The sequence below is a fragment of the Onychomys torridus genome, chromosome 8, assembly GCF_903995425.1.
Source record: "Onychomys torridus chromosome 8, mOncTor1.1, whole genome shotgun sequence".
NCBI classification, from domain to species: Eukaryota; Metazoa; Chordata; class Mammalia; order Rodentia; family Cricetidae; genus Onychomys; species Onychomys torridus.
In genome coordinates, this window is record NC_050450.1 from 16651924 (window position 1) to 16676167 (window position 24244).

The 24244-nt window shown below is 44.9% G+C and overlaps 1 protein-coding gene and 1 pseudogene across 1 annotated transcript; one reads left to right on the forward strand and one right to left on the reverse strand.

Annotated features, from left to right (window-relative positions):
* The first annotated feature begins 513 nt into the window (after nucleotides 1-513).
* Mefv (MEFV innate immuity regulator, pyrin) lies at nucleotides 514-10675 on the forward strand. The gene is made up of 10 exons (XM_036194546.1): nucleotides 514-790; nucleotides 2512-3393; nucleotides 3462-3530; nucleotides 4859-5205; nucleotides 5568-5666; nucleotides 7268-7498; nucleotides 7919-7941; nucleotides 9643-9758; nucleotides 9918-10213; nucleotides 10661-10675. Exons 1-10 carry the CDS (start codon nucleotides 514-516, stop codon nucleotides 10673-10675), a joined length of 2355 nt encoding a protein of 784 aa, XP_036050439.1.
* Nucleotides 10676-22496: 11821 nt separating this feature from the next.
* On the reverse strand, nucleotides 22497-23439 carry LOC118589480 (annotated as a pseudogene).
* Nucleotides 23440-24244: the final 805 nt, after the last annotated feature.

Below are 24244 nucleotides of genomic sequence, written 5' to 3' on the forward strand. Positions count from 1 at the left end.
TTTGAGCAGGCCCAGGCAAAGCTTATCGGGATTTATTGCTGTCTGTCCCTTCACCTGTTGCTGGCTTTAAGGTCTATAAACTAAACCCCAAGAGTCCAAAGAAAGCAGTTGGCCAGAGGGGCCAACTCTGAGCAAGGCCACCTCTCTCCTCTTCCATCAGCCCAGGGTCTTGAGAACAAGAAAGAGCAAGAGAGCAGCTGAAAGGTCTGGATCCCGATCCCACCCCCTACCCTCTACAGTCTAGCCTGCCTTTTGTTCAACCAGGGCATAGGCTGGCCAAGCAAATCCCTCCCCATTGGAAATCCTATGAAAGTTCAAAGAAAAGACGTGGCAGGCCGGACCCCGGACACGCCCTCCCCGGCAGTCTCAGTTCCCACCAAAGCCTGTGGTGTTTCCTGTACCCTGTCCGTTATTTCACAAGCTGTTTCTTGCTTGTTCTGAAGTTTCAAGAGAGAGGTCTTTATCTTCCACCAGAAGCCACGTGGCCGGCTGCAGTCCCTCCTGGCCAGCACCATGGCCAGGACCCTTGGTGACCATCTGCTAAACACCCTGGAGGAGCTGCTGCCCTATGACTTTGAAAAGTTCAAGTTCAAGCTACAGAACACCAGCCTGGAGAAGGGCCACTCCCGCATCCCCCGGGGTCATCTGCAGATGGCCAGGCCAGTTAAGCTGGCCAGCCTGCTGCTCACCTACTATGGGGAGAAGTACGCTGTAAGGCTGACCCTGCAGATCCTGAGGGCCACCAACCAGCGTCTCCTAGCAGAGGAGCTTCGTAAGGCCACAGGCCCAGGTAAGTGGCCAAGCCGCTTCCCAGCCACGATGGCTGCTGGTGGAGAAGGGAAGCAATGCTCACACCCAAGCTCTCTAGCTTAACGGCTGGGAAGCCTCTGTCCACTGCAATGCCAATCCAGCACATCTTGTCCCTCTCTGGCCTTTGTCGCCTGCTGACTGAAGCTCCCACAGCACCTAAAGGCTTTAAAAATAAAAACTGATATTCTGAATGTGGGTCAGAATCAGGACAGGCAGAGCTGGAATGCCTGTTCCTAGAGAATTCTTTACTCCATTTTTCAATTAATACACATGCCCAGACAAACATTAGGTTAGCAGAAAGGGCTGGAAATCCAACCATACTAACATGGCTGAAAATCTCATTAACTTCCTAATTTCAGTTTAGAATTCTTCTTCTTTTTGTTTTGTTTTGTTTTGATTGTTTGTTTGTTTTTCGAGACAGGGTTTCTCTGTAGCTTTGGAGCCTGTCCTGAACTAGCTCTGTAGACCAGGCTGGCCTCGAACTCACAGAGATCCACCTGCCTCTGCCTCCCGAGTGCTGGGATTACAGGTGTGCGCCACCAACGCCTGGCTAGAATTCTTCTTTAGCATACTTTGCAAGCATATTTAAACAGTTTTTACTTTTAATGAAAGGTTTCTTCGAATTAAACATAGGTTGCTGATTAGAGATTATCTTCATTATATAGACTTTAGAATTAAGCCTTTTAAACAGCAACATTCTGAAATTTCAGGCAAGGTTGCTTGCTATTTTTATTCTTTTTTTGGTTTTGGTTTTTAGATAGGGCCTCACTATGAAGATCAGGCTGGCCTCAAACTCATAGCGATCCACCTACCCCGGTGTCCAGATTGCTGCAATCAGAAGGTGTGCACCACCACACACACTCCAATTTGTTTTCGAGTGCTTTCTAAACTTATCTTTGTGACCTGGGATTTCCTTCAGCTTGTGTAATGAATGAAAAAGATTCACCTATAAGTCCCTACTAATTAATTAATTTTATGTGTCGGGTGTTTTGTCTGCAAGTATGTGTGTGTGCCACTTGCATGCCTGGTTCAAGAGGGCATCCTGTTCCCTAGAATTGGAATTACTGGCGGTTGTGAGCCACCCATGTGGACACTGGGAACTGAATCTGGGGTTGTAGAAGAGCCCCAGTGCTCTTAACTGCTGAGCCACCTCTCTCTCTCCAGCCGCCTTCATTAATTTTTATTTTTAATTATATTTTATATATGTATTTGTGTCTGTCTGCATACATACAAGTGAGTGTTAGCATGCCATGTTACACATATAGAGGTCAGAGGACAACTTGAAGGAATTATGTCTCTCCTTTCCCTCTGTGGGTTCTGGAGGTCAAATTCAGTCATCAAGCTCGTTGGCAAGTGCCTTTACTCACCGAGCTGGTCTGCTTTAATTCTTCTTTATTGCTTTGCTTTATAAATCAATTTTCACATCTATAATCATACATTCATCCATAACAATAAGCCAGCTTCATATATATATATATTCTGCCTGGCTCTGCCTCCCAAGTGCTGGGATTAAAGGCATGTGCCACCACCGCCTGGCTTATTTTACTTTATATTTTATGATCCTGTGTAATTGAGCTGCTGTTGTCTAGAATGTTCTGTGCTTTTCCTTTTAGTAACTTCTGAGGAGATTCTTTCTTCCTTCCTCCAGCCTCAGCCTTGAATGTAGGATAGCTTCATGCCTTTATCTGACTGTCTTTCTAGAACATTTAACTGAAGAAAATAGAATTGGTGGTCCTGTCCAGTCTTCTGGAGAGAATAAGCCCAAGAGTGTGAAGGTACCAGATGTCCCGGAAGGTGATGGGACAAGGCAGAGTGGTGATGGATCGGATGGCCTGCTACCCAGCCAGGCTGAAGTGGAGAAGGGGTCCCAGAAGAAGTCTCTAGTCAAAAGGAGAGATCCAAGGGGCCCTGAAAGCATGGACTCACAGCCCAAGCCATGGGCCAGGGGCACAGCACCACCCCATAGAAGAAACCCGGGCACTACCCAGTCCCCAGGGGACAAGGAGAGCAGGGCAAGTGCCCAGCTCCGCAGGAATGCCAGCTCTGCGGGAAGGCTGCAGGGACTCTGCAGCAATGTCCCAGGGAAGAGAGATTGCAAGAAAGCTGAAGCATATCTGCCTTCAGGAAAGAAGCGACCTAAAAGTCTTGAAATTACTACTTATTCAAGCCAAGGAGAACCCCCAGATTCAGAAGGTCTTCTGACTCCAGAGGAGACAACGGATGGGAATCCACACTTGGCTCCTTCTTCCCTGAGAATAGCCGTCCTGAATGAAGGGCCTACTGGGGCTCTAGAAAAGGGCTCAGAGAATCCAGAACCTTCCATGGTCCCCAATGAAGAAACATTCAGGAACACACCTTCCAAAACATCGTTGACTGGAGAGGAGAAATGTACTACATCCTGGAAGGAAAATGGAACTGGGAGTCCAGAGATCCCTGGGAGCTCGGGGAAGATGGCAGCCAGCACGTGCTGTGAGTCCTGCGGTCCAGAAGAGCCTTTGCCACTGTGTGGAAAACCAGCCCAAGCCCCAGAAGACCCAGCATCCTTAGGATCGACAGCTTGTAAAGGTATCCTCCCCTGCTCTCCGGAATTTCCTTTTATTCTTATCACATTTATATTGCTGGGATACCTGGTTGCCTCCAGGGGTCCCTTTGCAAACATGACGCAGGCCCAGGAGGATGCACATTTTCACATCTTGCACAAAGGGTTGCATCCGATTTCAGTTGGTGCCTGAGCTCTCAGAAGTTTTTGGATAGAGCCACAGGCTAGGTTAAGAATATAAAAAGAGGGGGTTAAAACATTCTTTTCCCACAGTGACTCCACAGTGTAGTCTTGGGGCAGAGATTCTGCTAACCACCTTTCTCTGAGCAGTGGGAAAGATGTTGACCCCAAACCCTCTTACTGGGAAATTAGTCATCAGGATTGTGTTGTCTGTGAGAAATAGAAACCACCAGCTCAGATGAATAATACACAAGTTTGTTCCTCTTTCATACAGACGTGAGTCATTTGTGTGACCACAACTAAACTTCTGCTGAGCTGTTTTTCTGCTTCAAGTTTTTTTTTTTTCCCCTGAAATTCATAGCCTCAGAGGTTATAAGCCCCTGGCTCCATTCAAGAGTATGGAGTGACAGAAGGGACATCATGATGTAGAGAAAGTTTTTAAAGGTTTCTACAAGTCATTTGTTCTCGCTCACTTCCCTTTGACTGGAATTTGATCAATGGCTTCTGCTAACAGGAGGCTGCGAATCTGGAGTGAGGAGTGAGGTGGAGGGGCAGCTGTGTAGGCAAACAGTTTATTCTGTCACGCAAAAGGGTCCTTATGGAACACTATGATGTTTGATTGTGAGGCAAATCCCTGGGGCTGGGAGGGAGGAGGAAGGAAGAGCTAATGGATTGTGTGTGTGTTTCTATTTCTTCTTGTGTCTCTGTTGTTTCTGACGCAGAAACAACATTGCCTATAATCTCGGAGCAGAACTTTCATAACTGCTATGTCCTCACTGTGAGATTCTCCTCCTAGCTTTATAAAGTCCCTTGCTTTGCTTTTATTTCTTGAATGGGAGCAGAGGACTCACCCAACACACACGTTTCAAATGCTTGCCATATTATATTCTCTGGCCAGATTTTCTGCTAGGAGTGAAGACCTGTCCATGAGGCACACAGTGACCATTCCTAAGAGCTCTTGCTTGAGTTGTGGGCAATCTGTGGTGGTTTGAAATACAAAAGCAAATGCTGTCAGCATGGTTTGCTTTCTTTTAAATGAGCCACTAGATCTGTATCTGCAAAAGGGGGAAAGCATAGGCTTTATAGCAAAGGGCCACAAGTGTCTCACAAAATAAATGCCGGAGAATGTGAGGGCCTAGAAAAGCTTCGCCCTCAGCTCTCAGCCTCAGTGGCCTGTTTATAGCTTCATTTGGATGGAAGTCAGAGAAGAGCATGCTGGGAAGTGGCCAACTCTAACTGAGAATGTGTGCATCCTATGAACAACTGCTCTCTTGTAACTATCTTGGGTTTGTCACTGAGATTTTTTTTTTCCCACTGCTGTGTCTCCAGGAAGGTCACAGGACAAGGCTGCATGTCCTCTTTGCCACACCCAGAAAGGAGACCCGCATGCTGGTACCTGTGTGCAAAGTTTCTGCAGCTGCTCCATTGCTCCTGGGGATCCCAAGGCCCCAGGCAAATGCTCACCCATATGCTCCCAGTGCCAACGTTCACTTGCAGGAAAGAACTGTGGAGACCAGAGCCCCCAGCCCCTACCACAGTGCCCACGTCACATGAAGCAGGTGCAGCTGCTCTTCTGTGAGGACCACAGGGAGCCCATATGCCTCATCTGCAGGCTGAGTCAGGAACATCAAGGCCATCGAGTGCGTCCCATGGAGGAGGCTGCACTGGAGTATAAAGTAGGTGTTCACTCCCACGTAGATGCCTCTGCTTGTGTTCTTCTTCATCCAACCTCTCTGGGATGTGGCTGTGTTAGTCAGGATTCCTGGCTCTAAATGTTCAAAACGCAAGACAGACTAGGAGGGCGAAGAAGGAACTGGTAATTCATATTGCTCAGAAGTCCAAGGTCACTGGTTTTGAGAATGGATCCAGAGCCCCCATGGGGACCCCTTGGTGATGGATTCACACCATTTCTTTCCCAAAACCCTCCTCTTGCTCCCAATTGCAGCACCCCAGCTCTGCTTCCACAAGTAGATTCTTCCCTCTAGAACTGAAACGGCTAGAGTCAAATGTAAGCATCTAAACCCACATTCTTCTCCAGGAGCAAATCCAGAAGCAGCTGGAGCGTCTGAGGGAGCTGAGGGGATGTGTGGAGAAACACAAACTACAACAGGGAGATAAGAAGACAAAGAACTTCCTGGTGAGTCCCAGCAGCCAGTCCTTGCCCCTTTACACCTGCAGGGAAGAGGAGGGAGCATGTGCAATGGTCCCTGAGGCTCTGCCCTGACTCACAGGGCAGCAGAGGTGGTCTCAGTGGGATGGTAGGGAGGTTTAAGGTGAGCTCATTCCTTCTTGCAGCTCCATGTCAGGGGAGAGGGCCACCTCCAAGGGCTGCTCATTCTCTCCTTCTTACAACTAAAGAGCTTAGAGAAACTAGAGAGATCACTTCAAAAACTCTCTGTATTGTTTATAGAATTATTGTTGCAGCTGAAGATGTAGCTCAGCCGGGAGAGTGGAAACACAGGACCAATGAGGCCCCAAGTCCCATCCCCAGTGTGGTAAAAACTAGATGTGGGGGCACACGGGTGACCTCACCATTTGGAGGGTAGAGGCCAGAGGATCAATTCAAGTTCATCATTAACACAGCAAGTCCCATGGGCTACATTAGACTCCCACACATAGCAACAAATCTGGTAGTGTTGACATGCACTTGTAATCCTAGCATTCAGGAGGAAAAGGTAGGAAAACTGCCACAAGTCTGAGGCCGGCCTGATCTACATAACAAGTTCCAGGCTAGCCAGGGCTACATAGTGAGATCCTGTCTTAGATGACAGTAGTAATAATAACATAATTTTTATTTATAAATTTTATAAAAACTGTATTGACTTTTGGATTTTTTCCCCCAGTTCTAGGGATAGGACCTAGGACTTTGTATTTTCTAGGAAGGGGTTTTATCCTGGAGATAAATCCTCCAGCTCCCATTTTTTGGCTTTTTGAGACTAGATCTCATTATATACTCCTGGATGGCCTGGATGTCAACCTACTATAATGACCTCTTTTTTGATTATTTGTTTGTTTTTTTAGTCAGGGTTTCTTTGTGTAGCCCTGGCTGTCCTGGAACTCACTCTATGGACCAGGCTGACCTCAAACTCAGAGATCTGCCTGCCTCTGCCTCCCGGGTGCTGGGATTAAAGACGTGCACCCCACAGCCCCAAATAATGACCTCATCTTAACTAAATAAATCCACAAGTGTCCTACCTCCAGATAAAATCATATTCTGAGGTACTGGGACTTCAACATGGAAATTTTGGAGGGGAAATCACTGAAGCTAGCACCATATTCAGCAGATTTTCCCAAGAGCTAGCTAGCCCCTTTTATGCTCAGTCTGTTCTGGAAAGTTCCATACAGACTGCTCCTTATTCTGGAGCCCAGGTCTCTAAGAGGCTGAGAATCTTGGTTACATTTAAATTGCTGTGAAGACGGGGGCTGGAGAGATGGCTCGGCAGTTAGGAGCACTGGCTGCTCTTGCAGAGGACCCGGGCTCAAGTCACAGTATTTATTTAAATGGTGGCTTACAGCCACCCCAACTTCAGTTCCAGGGCATCTGAAGCCCTCTTTTCACTTCTGAGGGCACCAGGCACACATATGGTACACATGCACGCCTATGGGGGCCGTTCTCACTCAAACTTCACACTGAGGAAGCCTGCCTCTCATCCATCACTGTGAGGTGGGTTTTGAGGGTATCCCTAGATATATACTTCCAGCCCACACCCATACATCTCCCAATTCTATGTTCCCCAGAAACAAACAGAAACCCAGCAGCAGAGGATTTCATGTCAGCTAGAGAAGCTGTACCAATTCCTGGAGCAGCAAGAGCAACTCTTTGTGACCTGGCTACAGGAGCTAGGCCAGACCATTGGCAAAGTCCGAGAGACATATGACACCCGAATTTCCCGAGACATTGCCCTCCTGGATGAAATTATTGGAGAACTAGAGGCCAAGCAAGACCAGCCAGAGTGGAAGCTGATGCAGGTGGGTGTGTGTGTGCTCGGCCTTTCCCTACCTGTTGTGCCCAGTGGGAAATTCAGACTCTTGTCACTGCTCAAGGCAGGAAGCAAGGCCGTTGAGGTCTGGCACGGGACTTGGTCTCAATGACCCATGCCTCTTGGGTTCACATCTCTTTTATAAGGTCTCTTGGGAGCCCAGAACATCTCAGCATCTGAGATGCCCCTGGCATCGCCCAGAAAAGATAAACAAACTGCAATGCAGTTGAACAGTGGGCTCTGGCAGGGTTTCTACCCTTGTGGTTAGAATTACAATAAAGGAGGAAAGTTCCTATTTGTCGGTACCCTATGACTGGGAGTCCTTGAAAGACCAGAGAGCATCTTGCAGCCTGGGAATCACAGACTCTTAGAGACTGGTAACTGAGAGCTTCCCTCTCTTCTCTCCTAGGACATTGGAGTCACGTTGCACAGGTACACATTGCAGATGTCCCATGGTGTCCCCTTTGGTGTCTTGCAGGAAGTATTTGGATGGGACAGTCCTAGGAAAGACCTGGGTCTGTAATTGAGGACTCCTGTTTCCTTAAGCTTCCTGAGATCAACCTTTCTGGATTTGTGTGGGAGCTTGGCCAGGTGGGAGTGTGTAGGACATGAACGGAATACTGAGAAGGGATTTATTCCAGTCCTGCTGACACAGATGCTTCTTTGCATCCTCTTGAATGGATTGCATCCCATGCCACTTGTTTTATGACATTGGCCTCTGGCCTCAAGCACTTTTAGGGAGTCCTTGGGGATCAGTTTGGAGGTAGGCTAAGCCTAGCAGGCAAGGGGAAGAGAGAGATGAGATAGAAAAGGCTACATCTCATCATTACTTGGGAGCTTTACAAAATGTTGGTGTCTAAGCCACAGCCACACCAATTAAGTCTCAATCTTGGGGTTGGGACTTGGACATTAGTGTTTTTTAAAAATTATTTTTCCAGTAAAATATGCATAACATAAATTTTCAGCTATTTTATGTCTGCAGTGTACTGATATTCATACATTCATCTAACTGTGAACATACTATCACTGTCCACCTCCAGAACCTTTTCATCTTCCACACAGGAACTCTGTACCATTAAACACTCATTCCTCATCCTCCGTCCCTTATTGCCTGGCAACCACCATTCTGTTTTTCCGGTTTCTTAGTCTGGCTGTTCTAAATACTGCACATTAGCAGAATCATAAAAAGTTTGTCCTGTAGCCTTCGGCTTACTTTCATTCAATATAATGTTTTCACAGTTCATGGTGTAGCATGAATCAGAACTCCACTCCTTTTAATTGCCAAGTGACACTCCTTTGTACACAGACATCACATCATCCTTATCTAGTCGCTTACTGATGGACATTTGGACTGTTTCCACCTTTGGGCTATTGGGAATGGTGTTGTTATGACCAGGGATATACAAGTGCTACTTGAGATTCTGCTTTCAATTGCTCGGATTTTACACTTACAAGTAGAATCATTGTATGTCCATCTATTTAAAATTTTTAAGGAATCTGCATACTATTTCCCACGGTAGAAGCACCATTTTGCATTCCCACCCACAGTGCTAATTTCTCCACTGTCAACTTGTAATTTCCTGTTATTATTTTACTGCCATTATAAGGGCCATTCTTTTTTGGGGGTGGGGAGGGGAGGTTTGAGACAGGGTTTCTTCTCTGTGTAGCTTTGCGCCTTTCCTGGATCTTGCTTTGTAGCCCAGGCTGGCCTCGAACTCACAGAATCCGCCTGCCTCTGCCTCTGAGTGCTGGGATTACAGGCGTGCGCCACCACCGCCCTGGCATGGGGCCATTCTAATAGGTGTGAAGTGGTACTCCTTTTTCCCTTTTTTCTTTCAATAGCAACAGCAGAGAAGTATAATTAATTTGACATAGAGAATTCTGATAGCGAGAGTAACTCAATTTGAAGGCTGTTATTTAAACTCATTGTGATTTTTATAACAGTGGCCCAGAAATGCTGATCTGCAGCTGAAGTTGAGGACCAGTGTCAGAACTTTGAGACTAGGGAAGATTTCTTTGTGTCACCCAAACTGGGATGCGTGTATTTAGTGGGGATGGTCTCACTATCACCTCATAGGGACTCAGGCTACATCTTGCTCTTGTCTTCTCTGGCCAACAATCTCTTGTCTCTAGGGCCAAGATGGTGACTGTCTCTGAGCCACTGGTCACTCCTCCAGATGTCAGAGAAAAGATCCACCTGCTCTATCAGAGATCAAAGTTTGTGGAGAAGAGTATGCAGTATTTCTCAGGTGAGCAAGCCTGAAGAGAGAGGGGAAGCACCTGCTCACTTCCTCCCTGAATCCACGCAGCCCAGAGCCTGTCCGTTCACTTCCCCACCTACTGAAGCCTTTATGACCCTGCCTAGCTTCTTTCTGACCTAACTCTCTGTTCCCTTTCCTCCATTTCAGAAACACTGCGCTCTGAAATGGAAACATTCAGTGCTGTGGATGAGGCAAAATGGGGAGGGCATTGGTCTAGCAGACTACAGGCCCAGGGTTTGATTCCCAACATGAACCTAAAATGGGATGGTGGAAATGCACAGGACTATGCTATAGTACTTTACCCAGAAGTGGAAGCTGGGGGATCAGAACCTCAGGATTACCTTCAGCCTCAGCAAACCCAAGGCATGCCTAAGCTACATGAGACCCTTTCTCAGAACAACAAACGAAAAATTAGATCTCTCTTGAAATGGAAGCCTTCATTTGTAAGTATGGTGGTGGAGATATAAGCTAACCAAGAGTTTTTGTAATTGTTCTTTATCTGTTGCTTTGGGGGAACTAGAAGATGGGGAAACACCTAGAACAGAGGCATCAGACAGGTCATAAAAGGCCCCCTCAGCTCTGTTTGGTCCCTGGGTCTGCCTAGTTCATTGAAGTAACCTCTTCAGTCTCTAGGGTGCCTGGGAGGCCATGGGTTATAACTAACCTAGGATGCAGAGCCCTAAGCAGGAGAATCCTATCTTCTCTTGTGGGGATAGTATAATTCAGACTCCCTCGATAAATATGCTTAGAACTTTCTTTATTCCATCTTTCCCCCTCTGTAGTTCCAGAACTGACTGGTGCTCAGGAACAAGCTGGTAAGTGCCTAGATCAAGGCAAGTAGTAGCCTTAGTATACCAGGTCCCTGAATGTCCCTGTCCCCTCTGCCTTAGATGGGGAGAACCTAGAGTGAAGCCTAAAGATCCCCACCCCCAGCCAGGTGTTCTTATTCTTCCTGCAGTTTCCGGAATTCTGATCTAGCAACTGCTCACCCCAACCTCAACTTCTCTGACATAAAGAGTGTGAGATTTGGAAACAAATCATACCTACTGCCTGACAGTCCCCGAAGATTCTAAACTTACATCATCACTCTGGATACTCCTAGCCTTGACTCCAGCTGCCATCACTGGGAGGTGGAGTTTGGGAGTGTGCAAAGTACTGGCAAGCAGAAAGGGAAATATAACTCTATAGACCAGGCTGGTCTCAAACTCACAGAGATTCATCTGCCTCTGCCTCCCAAGAGCTGGGATTTAAAGGTGTGCACTACCACTGAACAGCTTAGTTCTCAATTTGACCTCTCTGGGTTTTGAAGGTGATGCCTTTAAAGGCAGCACATTTAGCTCTCTATTGCATGCATTGTATCTCCAACACTCTTCCTCCATCTCAAGGCCCAATCATGGCCGAGAGACCCTTATATTCTAATAAATCTCATACCTGAAGGGAATTATGTATCAGCTTCCTTTAGGCAGACTGCTGCTATTCTTATCATTACAAAATACTCTTTTGTAACTTGCCTTTTAATTTATTCTATTTATTGGTTGTATTGTATTGTACTACATTAACATATAATGATTTAACCATAGCTTAGAAGGTAGGCTGTACATATTTTACTGGGTAACAGTATTACTTTTGGGTGTATGCATGAATGCATATGGTGTGTGCCTGTTTGCATGATGGTGTTCATGTGTGTGTAAATGTGCGTGTATATGACATATGGAGAGCAGAGATCAACCTCAGATACCATCCTTTTTTTGATTTTCTGCACAGGGTTTCTCACTGGCCTGAAACTGGCTAAGCAGAGTAGGATAGCTGGTTTGCAAGCCTCAGGGAACCCCCCAATGTCTGTCTCCCCAGCATTGAGATTATGTCTGGCTTTTTTTCCCCCCTTGGTTTTTCGAGACAGGGTTTCTCTGTGTAGCTTTGCACCTTTAGTGGAACTTGGTTTTGGAGACCAGGCTGGCCTCAAACTCACAGAGATCCACCTGGCTCTGCTTCCCAGTGCTGGGATTAAAGGCGTGCGCCACCATCACCCAGCTGTGTCTGGCTTTTTTTTTTTTTTTTAAACAACAACACACACGTACATGTTTACTCATTTTGTTGATAGTTTCCATACTCTGTATTTTAAGCCATGGTTGAGTGAGTTGGCTATTAGTGTTGGCATGGTTTTTTTTTTGTTGTTGTTGTTTGTTTTTTGTGGAGCTGAGGATCAAACCCAGGGCCTTGTGCTTGCTAGGCAAGCACTCTACCACTGAGCTAAATCCCCAACCCCTAGTGTTGGCACGTTTAAAAAGAAAAAAGTTCGACATCCTGATGGAGGCTGTCCTTTCATTCCTGGAGGTGTGGGGCTGTGACAGTCAGCTCTAACCTGATGGCACTGTGTTTTTGCTTAACCAGAAATGAACTGCTCTATCCCGGTCATTGGAGTGCTCTGACCTGAGTAATAATTTACACAGCCCCCCTGTGATGACTAACGAAACTTAATATGGAGCCAGGAATCCCCTATGGGCCCTTGACCTTTTGCTCTCTAATGCCTGGGAGATCCTAGTGGTTTTCAGATTAAGAACAGAATAGGCCAGGCGGTGGTAGTGCACGCCTTTAATCCCAGCACTCGGAGGCAGAAGCAGGCAGTCTGTGTTCGAGGCCAGCGATTTCCAGGACAGCCAGGGCTACACAGAGAAACCCAGGTCTTGAAAAACCAAAAAAAAAAGACTATGCTAATGGGCTGTGAGGTATTAACAGTTGCTGTTGCTTCTGTAAACCCTGCTTATCGCTATGGGAAAGGAGCAGAATGGTCTCTTTATTACTATATAGGGTAAAACAATTTTCCTGCCCAGCTGTGGATTCCATGGATATTTGTAATGCATACCTTTCTGATGCCTGCCTTAAAAACCCACCCCAATCCCTCTTCCAGGTCACTCTCTAAGGCAGCAGTCCTTCTGCTAACAGTAAGAATAAATTCATTTCATCCTAATTTGAGTTGAGTCCAAGTCTTTGCTTTCTCCCAGTGGATTCGAACACCACAACAGAGGAAAGCAACCAGTGCCCATAGATTGTCCTAAACTTCATTAGTGCTTCACCAGGAATAAACTGAGTACGGAAAGAGAGACGAAAGAGCGGAGTTGGTGGGTCGGACTTGTTTTCCTCACACTCGGGAAGCTGAGGCAGGAGACCGCCATGAGTTCCAGGTCAGAAAGTCTGTAAGAGGCCAAAAATGAGTAGGGAAATGGAAACTCCTTTTAAAATACAATGACAATGTAGAGGTTAGTAAACTGGAACCTAAGCACAGCCCAGCACGCAGGTTCCGCTAGAGTATCAAGGAGGGGCGGACACCAGCACCGGACACACCCAGGGCGCACGCCAGGAGGTCCTGAACCCGCGGGAATGCTGCAAAGGAAACCCTGGCGACGTGGTGTGGCCAACTTCCCAAAGCATCTCCGCTTGTCCCACGCCCACCAGGTGGTTTCCCCTCACAGTTTGGAGGGAACTACATTTCCCAGCGAGCACTGGACACTAGATTGGTCACTCATGGCGACATGCGCGCCCGCCAGGGAGGACCAGAGGTAGCTTCCTGCTTCTTGACTCCGAAGTGAGCCACAGAGAATAGTTCCCGCCTGCCCGGCCGGCCTCCCTTGGGCCCTAGGAGCTCCATCCGCAGCCAGTCTCCAACCTCACCTTTCCAAGCACTGAGAGCTCCCTTCGAGCGGGAAGACCAGGCTTCCACACCGGAAGTGCCTCACTGGAAGTGGTCCCACAGAAGCGGAAACATCCGGCCTCCCAGAAGGAACTGGGTTTCAGTGTCCTCTCAGCGGATAGGTGTATCCCGGCACGCTCAGCCTGCACGTCTGTTTTTCGTCTTTGGAGAGGCTGAGGCAGCATTCACACCTAACAAAGTGCAAGTACACAGTCATGTTTCTCTTCCAGCTCATCAATAGAGCCCCACCACAGACTTGCACCTATGGGTGACTATTTTCCCCATACGGAGGACTTTCATGAGACTTGAGAATTGATTTTGGAATTTGGTATAATTCCTTTGATGATAGCAGTAAGATTTTTTATTTTTTTAAATGGAGTTTGACAATCTGACCTGAAATGTAATGGGGGTGGGGGGGGGGGGGGTGGGGTTGTTCTGTTAACCAGGGAAGGAAGAACAGAGCAGGAGAGGTCCCAGCCCTGTGTGATAGTGACAGTCAGTGTTGTGTCGCTTTAACAAAATGACAGAGAGAGAAAAGGAGGTTTTTTCCCTGAGATGGGATCTCTGTAGCCCAGGCAGGCCTCAAGCTCACTATGTTGGCAAGGATGACCCTGAGCTCCTCATCCCCGTGCCTCTCACCTGAGTACTGAGAGTACAAGGATGTGTTAGCACGCCTGCTTTATGTGGTGCTAGAAATTGAACCCAGGCCTCTGTGCAACTGAGGCGGCACTCTTATCTACTGAGCTACATCTCCAGCCCCAGAAAAAATTTTAGACCAAAAGAAGAAAAACAAATACAAGTTGAATAATTTTTTAGAGAACACTATCAGAACCTCATGTACATTTATGATGAGGGCTAGGCATATTGCCTGTAATCACAGCACTCAGGAGGCAGAGACGGGCGGGTCTCTGTGAACTGGAGGCTAGCCTAGTCTACATAGCAAGTTTCAGGCCAGCCATGGTTACATAGTGAGACCCTGTCAAACAGAATAAAACAAAAAAGAAAAACAATCTGATGAAAACTAAAATTATTCTCAATAAAATTCATAACTTCATTTTATTTAATGTGTAATTCATATGTATTAATTTTTTTAATGATGGTAATTAAACTTCTGATTGAAATGTAAGAAAGCAGGATAAATTAAAATAACAGACATTAATGTAAAACTAAAAATTCATGTGTTAGTTTTAGAAAAAAGAAATTATTAAGTCAAAATTTAAAACCACATAACACAACTTCCATAAAGGGAATTTAAATTACTAAAAGATTTGCTTCTACCTATGGGGAAAATATTTTTAGTTTCCAGCTATTTCACAGAAAATTCTTTGAAATCATTAAATTTTAGACAATTCAAATCAAAGAATACACACACACCAGAATATAGAAAAAAAGAAGGAAACTTTAGAAATTGCTTTTCTAGGACAGCCAGGGTTGCACAGAGAGACCCTGTCTACAAAAACCAAACAAAAAACACTGAAACCTGAAAAATTATGATATTTTTCAATGGTACCATTTTTCTACCATGTGTGAATCAAAGATTTATCTCCAGAATGCAAAAACAACTTAATAGTCATTTACTATTTACTAATTACTAAAAAGTCTACTAATAGAATCAAAATAAAAGAAACTCTTTCATTGAATTCATTTATTTATTTATTTGTTTATTTTTTATGTTTTCCTGTTTTTTCAAGATAGGGTTTCTCTGTGTGTAGCCCTGGCCGTCCTGGAACTCACTCTGTAGAGCAGGCTGGCCTTAATCTCACAGAGCTCCACCTGCCTCTGCCTCCCAAATGCTGGGATTAAAGGCATGTGCCACCATCTCCTGTCTCATTGAATTTTTTAAAGTCTGGTAAGGGAGCTGGAGAAGTGACTTAGAAGGTAAGAACACTTGTTCCTGCAGAGGACCAAGGTTTGATTCCTAGCACTCATATGGTGGCTCACAACCATCCATAACGACAGTTCTAAGGGATCCCAATTCCCTCTTCTCACTTCAATGGACACCAGGCATGCATATGGTGCACAAACAAACATACATGTAAGTAAAATACCCATACACATTGTCTTAGACTCTTCTATTGCTGTGAAGAGACACCATGACCAAAGCAACTCTTATAAAAGAAAGCATTTAATTGGGGGCTGGCTTACAGTTTCAGAAGGTGAGTCCACTATCATAATGGTGGAGAGCATAGTGGCATCCAGGCAGGCACCAGAGCAGTAGCTAAGAGCTACATCCTGATCTAGCGGAGACAAAGAGCCTGGGCCTGGTGTAGGCTTTTGAAATCAAAGCCCACCCCCAGTGACACACTGGCCCTAACTCCTGATCCTCATAATCCTTTTAAATAGTGCCACTCTCTGGTGACTAAGCATTCAAATATATGGACCTAAAACCACCACACACATAAAATAAAATAAAATAAAATATATATATTTTTAAAACAGACTTTTACTAATATCTTACAATAAAAAAATTATGGTCATTTTCATAGTTACTGAAATGATAATATTCAAGTCCCTTCTTCATAAGAAGGTCCAGTGTAGCATGAATCTTTAAAAGGTCTTATTAATAAAAACAAACCTGGAGCTAGGTATTGGGGTGAGTACTGGAAGATCAGAGAAGCAGAACAAGCCACAGCCATCTCACCTCACCTCACCAATTCCTCAGCTGATCCTGTTTCCTCAGACTGGAAGCCTCCGAGTCCTTATCCAAATGGATCTCAGTTGAACTGCTTCTCGAAAGCCTGAAGCTTAACCAGCTCTAGTTCCTGGTCCTCAAGCCTTATATACCTTTTTGCTCCCTGCCATCATTTCCTGGGATTAAAGGTGTGAGTCACCATACCTGGCTGTTTAACTCACAGAGATCCGGATGGATTTCTGCCTCCCAAGTGATAGGATTAAAGCCATGTGTGCCATCATTTTCTGGCCTCTAAATCTAGTGGCTGTTCTATTCTCTGACCCCAGATAAGTTTATTAGGTTACACAATACCACCACAGTCCAGTGAGTTAGTAATGAGTTTTAATCTCTAAAGAGATTAAACCAGTGTTAATGTGTGTTTTTTCTGTATTAGGGGTCAGACCCAGCGCAGAGTCAACAAGCATTCTATGGCTGAGCTACAGTTCCTGGTTTTTTATTTTTTTATATAATTTATTTTTATTTACTGTTCATTGGTGTTTTGTCTGCATGTATGTCTGTGTGGGGGTGTCGAGTACCCTGGAACTGGAGTTACAGACAGGTGTGAGCTGCCATGTGGGTGCTGGGCATTGAACCAGTGTCATCTAGAAGAGCAGCCAGTGCTCTTAACCGCTGAGCCATCTCTCCAGCCCCCAGTTCCTGATTTTAAAATGCCTTTTTTTTCTTTAAAGAAAAAAAAAAATCTCGTGAATCCCAGGCTGGCCTAGAACTTCTGATTCTCCTTCCTCTATCACCTAAGGGATTACAGGCATGTGCCCCCACACCCTGTTTATGAGTGCTGGAGGTTAGACCCAGATGGACTTGGTTCACTATAGGCAGGCATTCTACAACTGACCTTTGTCATCAGCCCCTAAAATGCCTCTTTACTGGAGACATCCCACTGAAACTGAGACCACAGTGAAAAATCCCACTGGCATGCTCCTACCTAGCATCTCGTCTCAGGTCTGGCTACTGCAAGTACATGAGTAAGAGATGCGATGCATTAGGATTTGAGAGAAAACTCTGTTGATGTATGGTAGGCTGTACTGGGAAGCTGTAGAGCATGTCTGAACAGAGCATTCACTAAGGTAATGGCTGTCAAGTTGATGAACAGAGAGTAGCTTTCATCTATGCAGGCAGACAGTGGAAACCCCACTGAAACAGTGACATGAAAGATCAAATGTCTAGGAATAAATTTCTGCTATGTGGAAAATTTGAAAGGATAAAAAAGTTGATTTGAATGAATAGAAAGAAACTTTTTTTTTTTTTTAACTATGAAGACTTAACGTCATCAAAAGGCCTTTCTCCTGGAACTGACTGATTTCCTTTAATTCCTACATGCTGGATTATAGGCAAGCCCCACCATGCCAGGTTGAGATAGCTGGGGCAGCAACCCTAGGACACTGTGAATGCCAACTCTATCAACAGAGCTATAACCTCAGTCCCTTAACTTAAACTTATTCAGGAATTATGGTAAAAAAAAAAAAAACTGATGGTAATTTCTTAAAATTGAAAACAAACTAGAAATCTGACATTTATTAAACCTACTAAATAAAATTTATATAGCAGTAAGATAAGAAAATGGAATTAAGAGGAATAGATATTAGAAAAGGGGGGAAACAAAGTATGATTTATGCTTTAAAAAACTAAACAGATCCACTAGAACATTTTTTGGTGGTTTTTTTTTCCGGGGATGGAGGGGATGGTTTTGTGTTTGTTTTAGAAACAGGCTCTTACTGTGTAGTGCTGGTTAACCAGGTAATTTATAGACCACAAATTTGAAGATCCATTTGCCTTTGCCTTCAAGTGCTGGGATTAAAATGTGAACCACTGTGCCCAGCTCCACCTTATTCTTTGAGGCAGAGTCTCTCCTTAAACCTAGTGCTTACTGTTTATGCTTGACTGGCTAGCCAGTGAGCATGGTGTCTACCTCTGTGGTTACAGGTGCCTACACCATGCTTGGCTTTACATAGGTGCTGACATTTAAATTCAGGTCCTCATGCTTACCTGCCAAACACTGAACCCACTGAGCCATCTCCCTAGGCCAAGACTTTATCGTGAAGTATAAGCTAAATTCAGAAAAGCCTATATATTATAAAAACTAAAGTTTTCAGGCCAGGCGGTGGTGGCACATGCCTTTAATCCTAGCACCTGGGAGGCAGAGCTAGGAGGATCTCTGTGAGTTTGAGGTCAACCTGGTCTACAGAGCAAGTTCCAGGAAAGGCACCAAGACTACACAGAGAAACTTGTCTCAAAAAAAACCAAAACAAACGAATAAATAAATAAAATCTGAAGTTTTCACAAAATGTATGTATTTATTTATCATTCAAAATTTCTGTACAGAGCACCTCTGGAATTATCTAGCATCCCAATCTGGTCATTACTCTTGTTGAGAAAAACCACTGTTGACTTTTAATGCAATAATTTTATTGTATCTATGATAGAAATCTCTTTAGTTGGCCAAATACATGTGTGAATGTGCTATGCCCATTTGAATTGTTTCTAGGTTTTCCTCGAATAGAATATTCTAGTGTTGCCCAGTGCTGTAGCCTTGCAGTGTGTATACAGGTCTGGAAGCAGTTCATCTGATGATTACCTCATTACTGTGATTACGAGTGGAGTCTTTCAGCTCCTAGTACTTAGGTAGTTCTCTACAGAGAAAGTCCAGAAGGGCTTGTTTGTAAGTTGTTCCTGTTGCAGAACAACATGAAATCTTTCAGTGCAATCCCACGCATTTTTTTTTTAGAAGTAAAGAGGATTGTGTTCTTGTCCTGTGGGGGTAGGAAGATTTATTAGTCATTATCCCATGCTCAGTAAGAATTGAAAAAGAGTGATTATCTGTTAATCCTCAGATTTCTGACTTTAAGAATGTGTTTATTTTATTTTATTACTTTTAAAAAAAATTTATTTGCAGACTCTCATAATTATGTAGCCCTGGCTGGCCTGGAACTTGCTCTGTAGAGCAGACTGGCCTCAAATTAATAGATCTCCTTGCCTCTCTGTTGCAAGTGCTGGGATTAAAGGCTAGTGTCTCCATATCCAGCCACTTCTATTGTTTTTTGTTTTTGTCTTTTCAAAACCTGACCTGACTGGGTGGACCTCATTATGTAGACCAGGCTGGACTTGAACTTAACAGCATTCCTCTTGCCTGTGTGGGATGACAAGCATCCATCACTATGGCTCATCAAGGTAGTTGTTTCATAAGAAACCTGACATTTCCTGGCAAGTGTGGTCATAACACAACAGTATAATGTTTTCTATTTCAAAAGGCAATGAGAGAGTGATCTCAAGGATGAAGGTCTTCAGAAACAAGATTGTAAAGCTTCAGATACATTATCATTCCACATCAGAGGAAATTGAGAAGCCTTCTAGCTAACAATGAAAAATAATGTTCTCCTGGAAGATCTTTCGAAATATGTGGACATTAATATTACTGCACTTTCTCATGATGAGAAAACAAAGACATTGTCCACATGTCCTGTGTGGGAAGCAGTTCCAGGAAAGGTCTTACCTTATTTCCCACCAGAGGATTCATATCGGTGAAAGCTCTATGACTGTGGCCACTGTGGGAAGGATTCAATCGGAACACAATCGTTAAAAGCACAAGTGACTCCATGCAGGAGAGAAACCCTGTTCCTGTTCTCAGTGTGGGAGAAACTTTCAGCAGAGTTACCATGAAGGAATTCGTGCAAGGGAGAAAATAGTTAAGTGTCTAGAATGTGGGAAAACCTTCCTCAAAATGAAGAATTTGTGCTTCATCTGCAGCGTCATGAGGCTGAGTTGTTTAAAAAAAAAAAAAAAGTAGATTTTCCTGGGTGTCAACCCATAACTGGCACAAAAGAACTCACTTAGCCTTAAAACCCAGGAGCAGAAATTAGGTTAGGAAAGGTCCTGCCTCTGTCTGAAAAGTTTCACAAAGAATTATGAATCCCAAATACTTTGAGATTAAAGAACACTTCTAAATAAATGGGTCAAGGTGGGGGGAATGTAGTGTACTAAAATGTGCAAGATAAAGCAAGAGTGGCAGCAGGGATGGATCTGCCCTCTAATGTATATCCCAGCAAGATCTGAGAGGAATGACGTTTAGCTTTCCATTTCTGTAACCAGACCTGAGAAAACTGAAAGGGAGGGCTTATTGTGACTCCTCACTGAGCTCTCCGTCCACACTTGCACGACCTGTTGCTTTGGATCTGTGGAAGCTCCTATATCAAGAGGGGAATGTGGACTCAAGGGGGTCTATTTACCTCATGGGGTCCTACCAGCAAAGGAGGACGCAGGAGAGGTTAGCAGTCTTATATGGCTGGGCGATGGCGGTGCAGGTCTTTCATTTCAGTGCTTGGGAGGCAGAAGTAGGGAGTTCTCAGTGAGTTCGAGGCCAGGCTGGTCTACTGATTGAGTTCTAGGACAGGCTCCATAGCTACACAGAGAAACCCTGTCTTGAAAAAATAAAAAATCAAAAGCCCTCTGTGCCCTTAAGCATCTGTTTAGACCTGGCTTTGCACAATGTTTTATCCCAAAGGTCCCATCACTTCCCAATAGCCATCAGAATTGCTACACATAAACCTGAAACACAGGTTTCAGAAATCACCGAGGAAGCATTACTAGCCCTGTCTACAAAAAGAGAATGATAAAAGGGAGCTGGAGAGATGGATCAGAGGTTGAAAGAATGGCTACTATTTCAGGGAAACCAGTTTGGTCCCCAACCCCATATCTCAGCTAACCCCTGTAACTCCAGTTCCAGAGGCCCCAGTGCCCTCGTCTGGTCTCCTCAGGAACTGCACACACAAAATACACAGACCTACATACAGGCCAAACACCCATATACATAATAAATCTCCAATTTTAAAGGAGCGATAAAAGAGTCCTATGAACATACCTGCTCACAAGTAGTAAAACATAGGTGAAACAGACCAGTTCTTTTTAAGACAGTCACATATCAATCCTTACACAGGAGCAAATAGTATGAATAGCTAAAATCACTTTGCTGGGTCGGGTCTTCCTGTCAGGTGTGCTCACATCAAAGACTGTGGTGAAAGGAAACTTAGTGCTGTCACCCAGGAGCTGGGGGGCACAGTTTGGAGTTTTCCCAATGAACATAATGACTTTCATAAGACAGCTGTAGCAAGTAAGGTCTCTATGATTGTAACATCACAAAAGGTTATTCTGGAAGAACCACTGAAAACATTAAGAATATTGTCCTATGCCAGATGTGGTATTGCACATCTGTAATCCCAGCACTCAGGAGGCAGAGGCAGGTGGATCTACGTGTGTTCAAGGCCGTCTGGTCTACAGAGCAAGTTCTAGGGTAGCCATAGCTACACAGAGAAACCCTGTCTCAAAAGAACAATCACAACAGTGTATATAACCACATAAGGATCCACACCCTGTGCTCTAATAGGATTCACATGAATGGCTAGTGCTACTTGGCCAGAGCTAAAGTTTTTTTTTTTTGTTTGTTTGGTTGTTTGGTTTTTCAAGACAGGGTTTTTCTGTAGCTTTAGAGCCTGTCCTGGACTAGCTCTATAGACCAGGCTGGTCTCGAACTCACAGAGATCCACCTGCCTCTGCCTTCCGAGTGCTGGGATTACAGGCGTGTGCCACCACTGCCCAGCTAAGAGCTCAAGTTTTATCTATTCCTTTCATCTACATGAAATAAACTAAGAGAGCTACCTACCCACAAGCATCCTGAATAACAGCATCCTATCTGAAGGTACAGTCAGTCCCCAATTCTTTTCCAACATCACCCAAAGCAAACTCAACTTATCATAATTCCTTTTTAGCAGCTTCCAACTGAGACACCTCACTGTTACCCAATTGTGTGCATTCTCTCCTCTTTTAATCAGGAAAAAAGTATAAGCAGGTTTGTGATGCCCTTTGTCAGGAGAGGGCACTCATGACTGGAATTAAATGATTTGATTGGAGCATTTTTATTGGGCAGGAGAAATAGCTCATCTGTTAGTTGCTGCTCTTCTAGAGGACCCAAATTTGGTTTCCAGGAACCATGTTGAGTGATTCAAATACACTTGTAATGCTCTTCTGGCACTTTGGACACCCATACACGTGTGGCACACACTGACACACAAACTCACACACAAACTCACACACACAAGCACATTTTCGACATTTAAGAAATTTATGTTTATTTTGGCATGACAGGAAATCAACTTGGGCCTCTTACGTGAGATATGCACACTACAACTGAGTTGCATCCCAAGCCACTTTCCATCTTTTCCTATGTAGTCTACAACTTGGGTTTTATTCTCCCAAGAAAGATAGTAGATGCTTCCCTAACAAAACAAAAGGTAAGACCACACAGTAGAGTAAATATGATCTTCTTGGAAATTACTTCTTTATATGGCCTTTTTTAACCTTACTGAGTTGATGAGAATTTCATGGTAATCACTTTCCTTAAAGCTCCTTTCATGTCCCTGTTCCTCAGGCTGTAGATGAAAGGGTTCAGCATGGGGGTCACCACTGTGTACATCATGGCAGCTGCCATGTCACTCCCACCTGAGTGAGAGGAGGAGGGGTTGAAATACAGGGATATGATGGTGCCATAGAAGAGGCCGACCACAGCCAGGTGGGAGCCGCAGGTGGAGAAGGCTTTCCATCTGCCCCTTGGGGATGAGACTCTCAGGATAGCACAAGCAATAAGGACATAAGAAACGAGGATGCAAACAAATGGAGAAATCAATAACAGCCCTCCAACAAAAAGAATCATCAGCTCATTGAGATGTGTGTCTGAGCAGGAGAGTTTCAGGAGGGGAGGTGATGTCACAGAAGAAATGGGGGATGGTGTTGTCTGCACAGAATGAGAGTCTAGCCATGAGCAGTGTGTGCAACAGAGCATTCAGGCTGGCTACCACCCATGACCCTACCACCATGAGGATGCAGAGCTGATGGGTCATCTTTGTTGTGTAGTGTAAGGGGTGACATATGGCCACATACCGGTCATAGGCCATCACAGCCAGCAGGAAATTGTCCATGACAGCAAGCACACAGAGAAAATACAGCTGTGTGAGACACCCAGAGAAGGAAATGGCCTGACTCCCAAGTATGTGAATGGCCAGCACCTTGGGGACAGTGGTGGAGGAGAAGCAGACATCCACAAAGGACAGGTTGCTGAGGAAGAAGTACATGGAGGTGTGCAGGCGGGAGTCTGTGCCGATGGCCAGGATGATGAGCAGGTTTCCCAGGACAGTGGCCAGGTACATGATAAGGAAGAGCAGGAAGAGGACCTGCTGCTGCTGGGGCTGCCTGGAGAGTCCCAGGAGGAGGAACTGGGAGACGCTCGACTGGTTGCTGCCTCTCATGGTCTGAGCCCAGCTACAGAAAACAGAGACAGAGGTCAGAATGCAGCCTTCTGGTTAGGATGTCACAATCATGTTTCTATTAAGCCTGCATTAAAGTTTCTGAATTGAGATCACTCATAGTTTCCACGTACTCAATTTACAAATCCCAGTTTTACATGGTGCTGGTTTCCCAGGTTCACCCTTATGGTTTTATTGAATATAACATGACAGCATTCACATGGTAACGTTTCCAGTCTCTCTCCCACCCCTTATCAGCTCAAAGAAAACTAAAAGCTGCCAGTTATTGTACAGATCTCAAGCTCCAACTGACAGGCCCGTGACTCATGCTGCTGCTCCTCTATGTGAGAGTGAGCAGGACTCACTGTAACAGAAACATTGTCACCTCTGCTGAACATACCTGAACAGGCAAGCTCTGTTTTTTCACTTTGGAGTTGATGGGCAATAGTGTTGCTTTTTCAAAGGATTGGAAAGTTTCAGGACTGTAGGAAGGTTCTGAGAAAGTGAAGAGTGGATGGAGGATCGCTGTCTTAACCCTCTGTGTGGGAAGGAGGTTTGGGAGAATTAGACAGGCATTTCCTGCAGCGTCCAATCCCACTGGGTATAGACTCCCTAAGCATCTCATTAAAGACCAGCAGAAAGTAGCTCCTGGTCCCTGTTGGCCAAAAATGATGGAGTATGTCATCTAAGTTCTCAGTCAGAACTTGGGGATGAAGCAATCAGGAAGGAGACAAGTCCCAGAGAAAACTCCCTGAGAGCTTCATCAACTTAGTTATCGAAGCTGGCAGACTTGAAGATTTGGTTCAGA

Coding starts and splice junctions, on each gene's coding strand:
- Mefv (XM_036194546.1), top strand. CDS start 514: ATGGCCAGGACCCTTGGTGACCATCTGCTAAACACCCTGGAGGAGCTG. Junction 791..2,511: donor TCGTAAGGCCACAGGCCCAG/GTAAGTGGCCAA, acceptor CTGTCTTTCTAG/AACATTTAACTGAAGAAAAT. Junction 7,942..9,642: donor ATTGGAGTCACGTTGCACAG/GTACACATTGCA, acceptor TCTTGTCTCTAG/GGCCAAGATGGTGACTGTCT.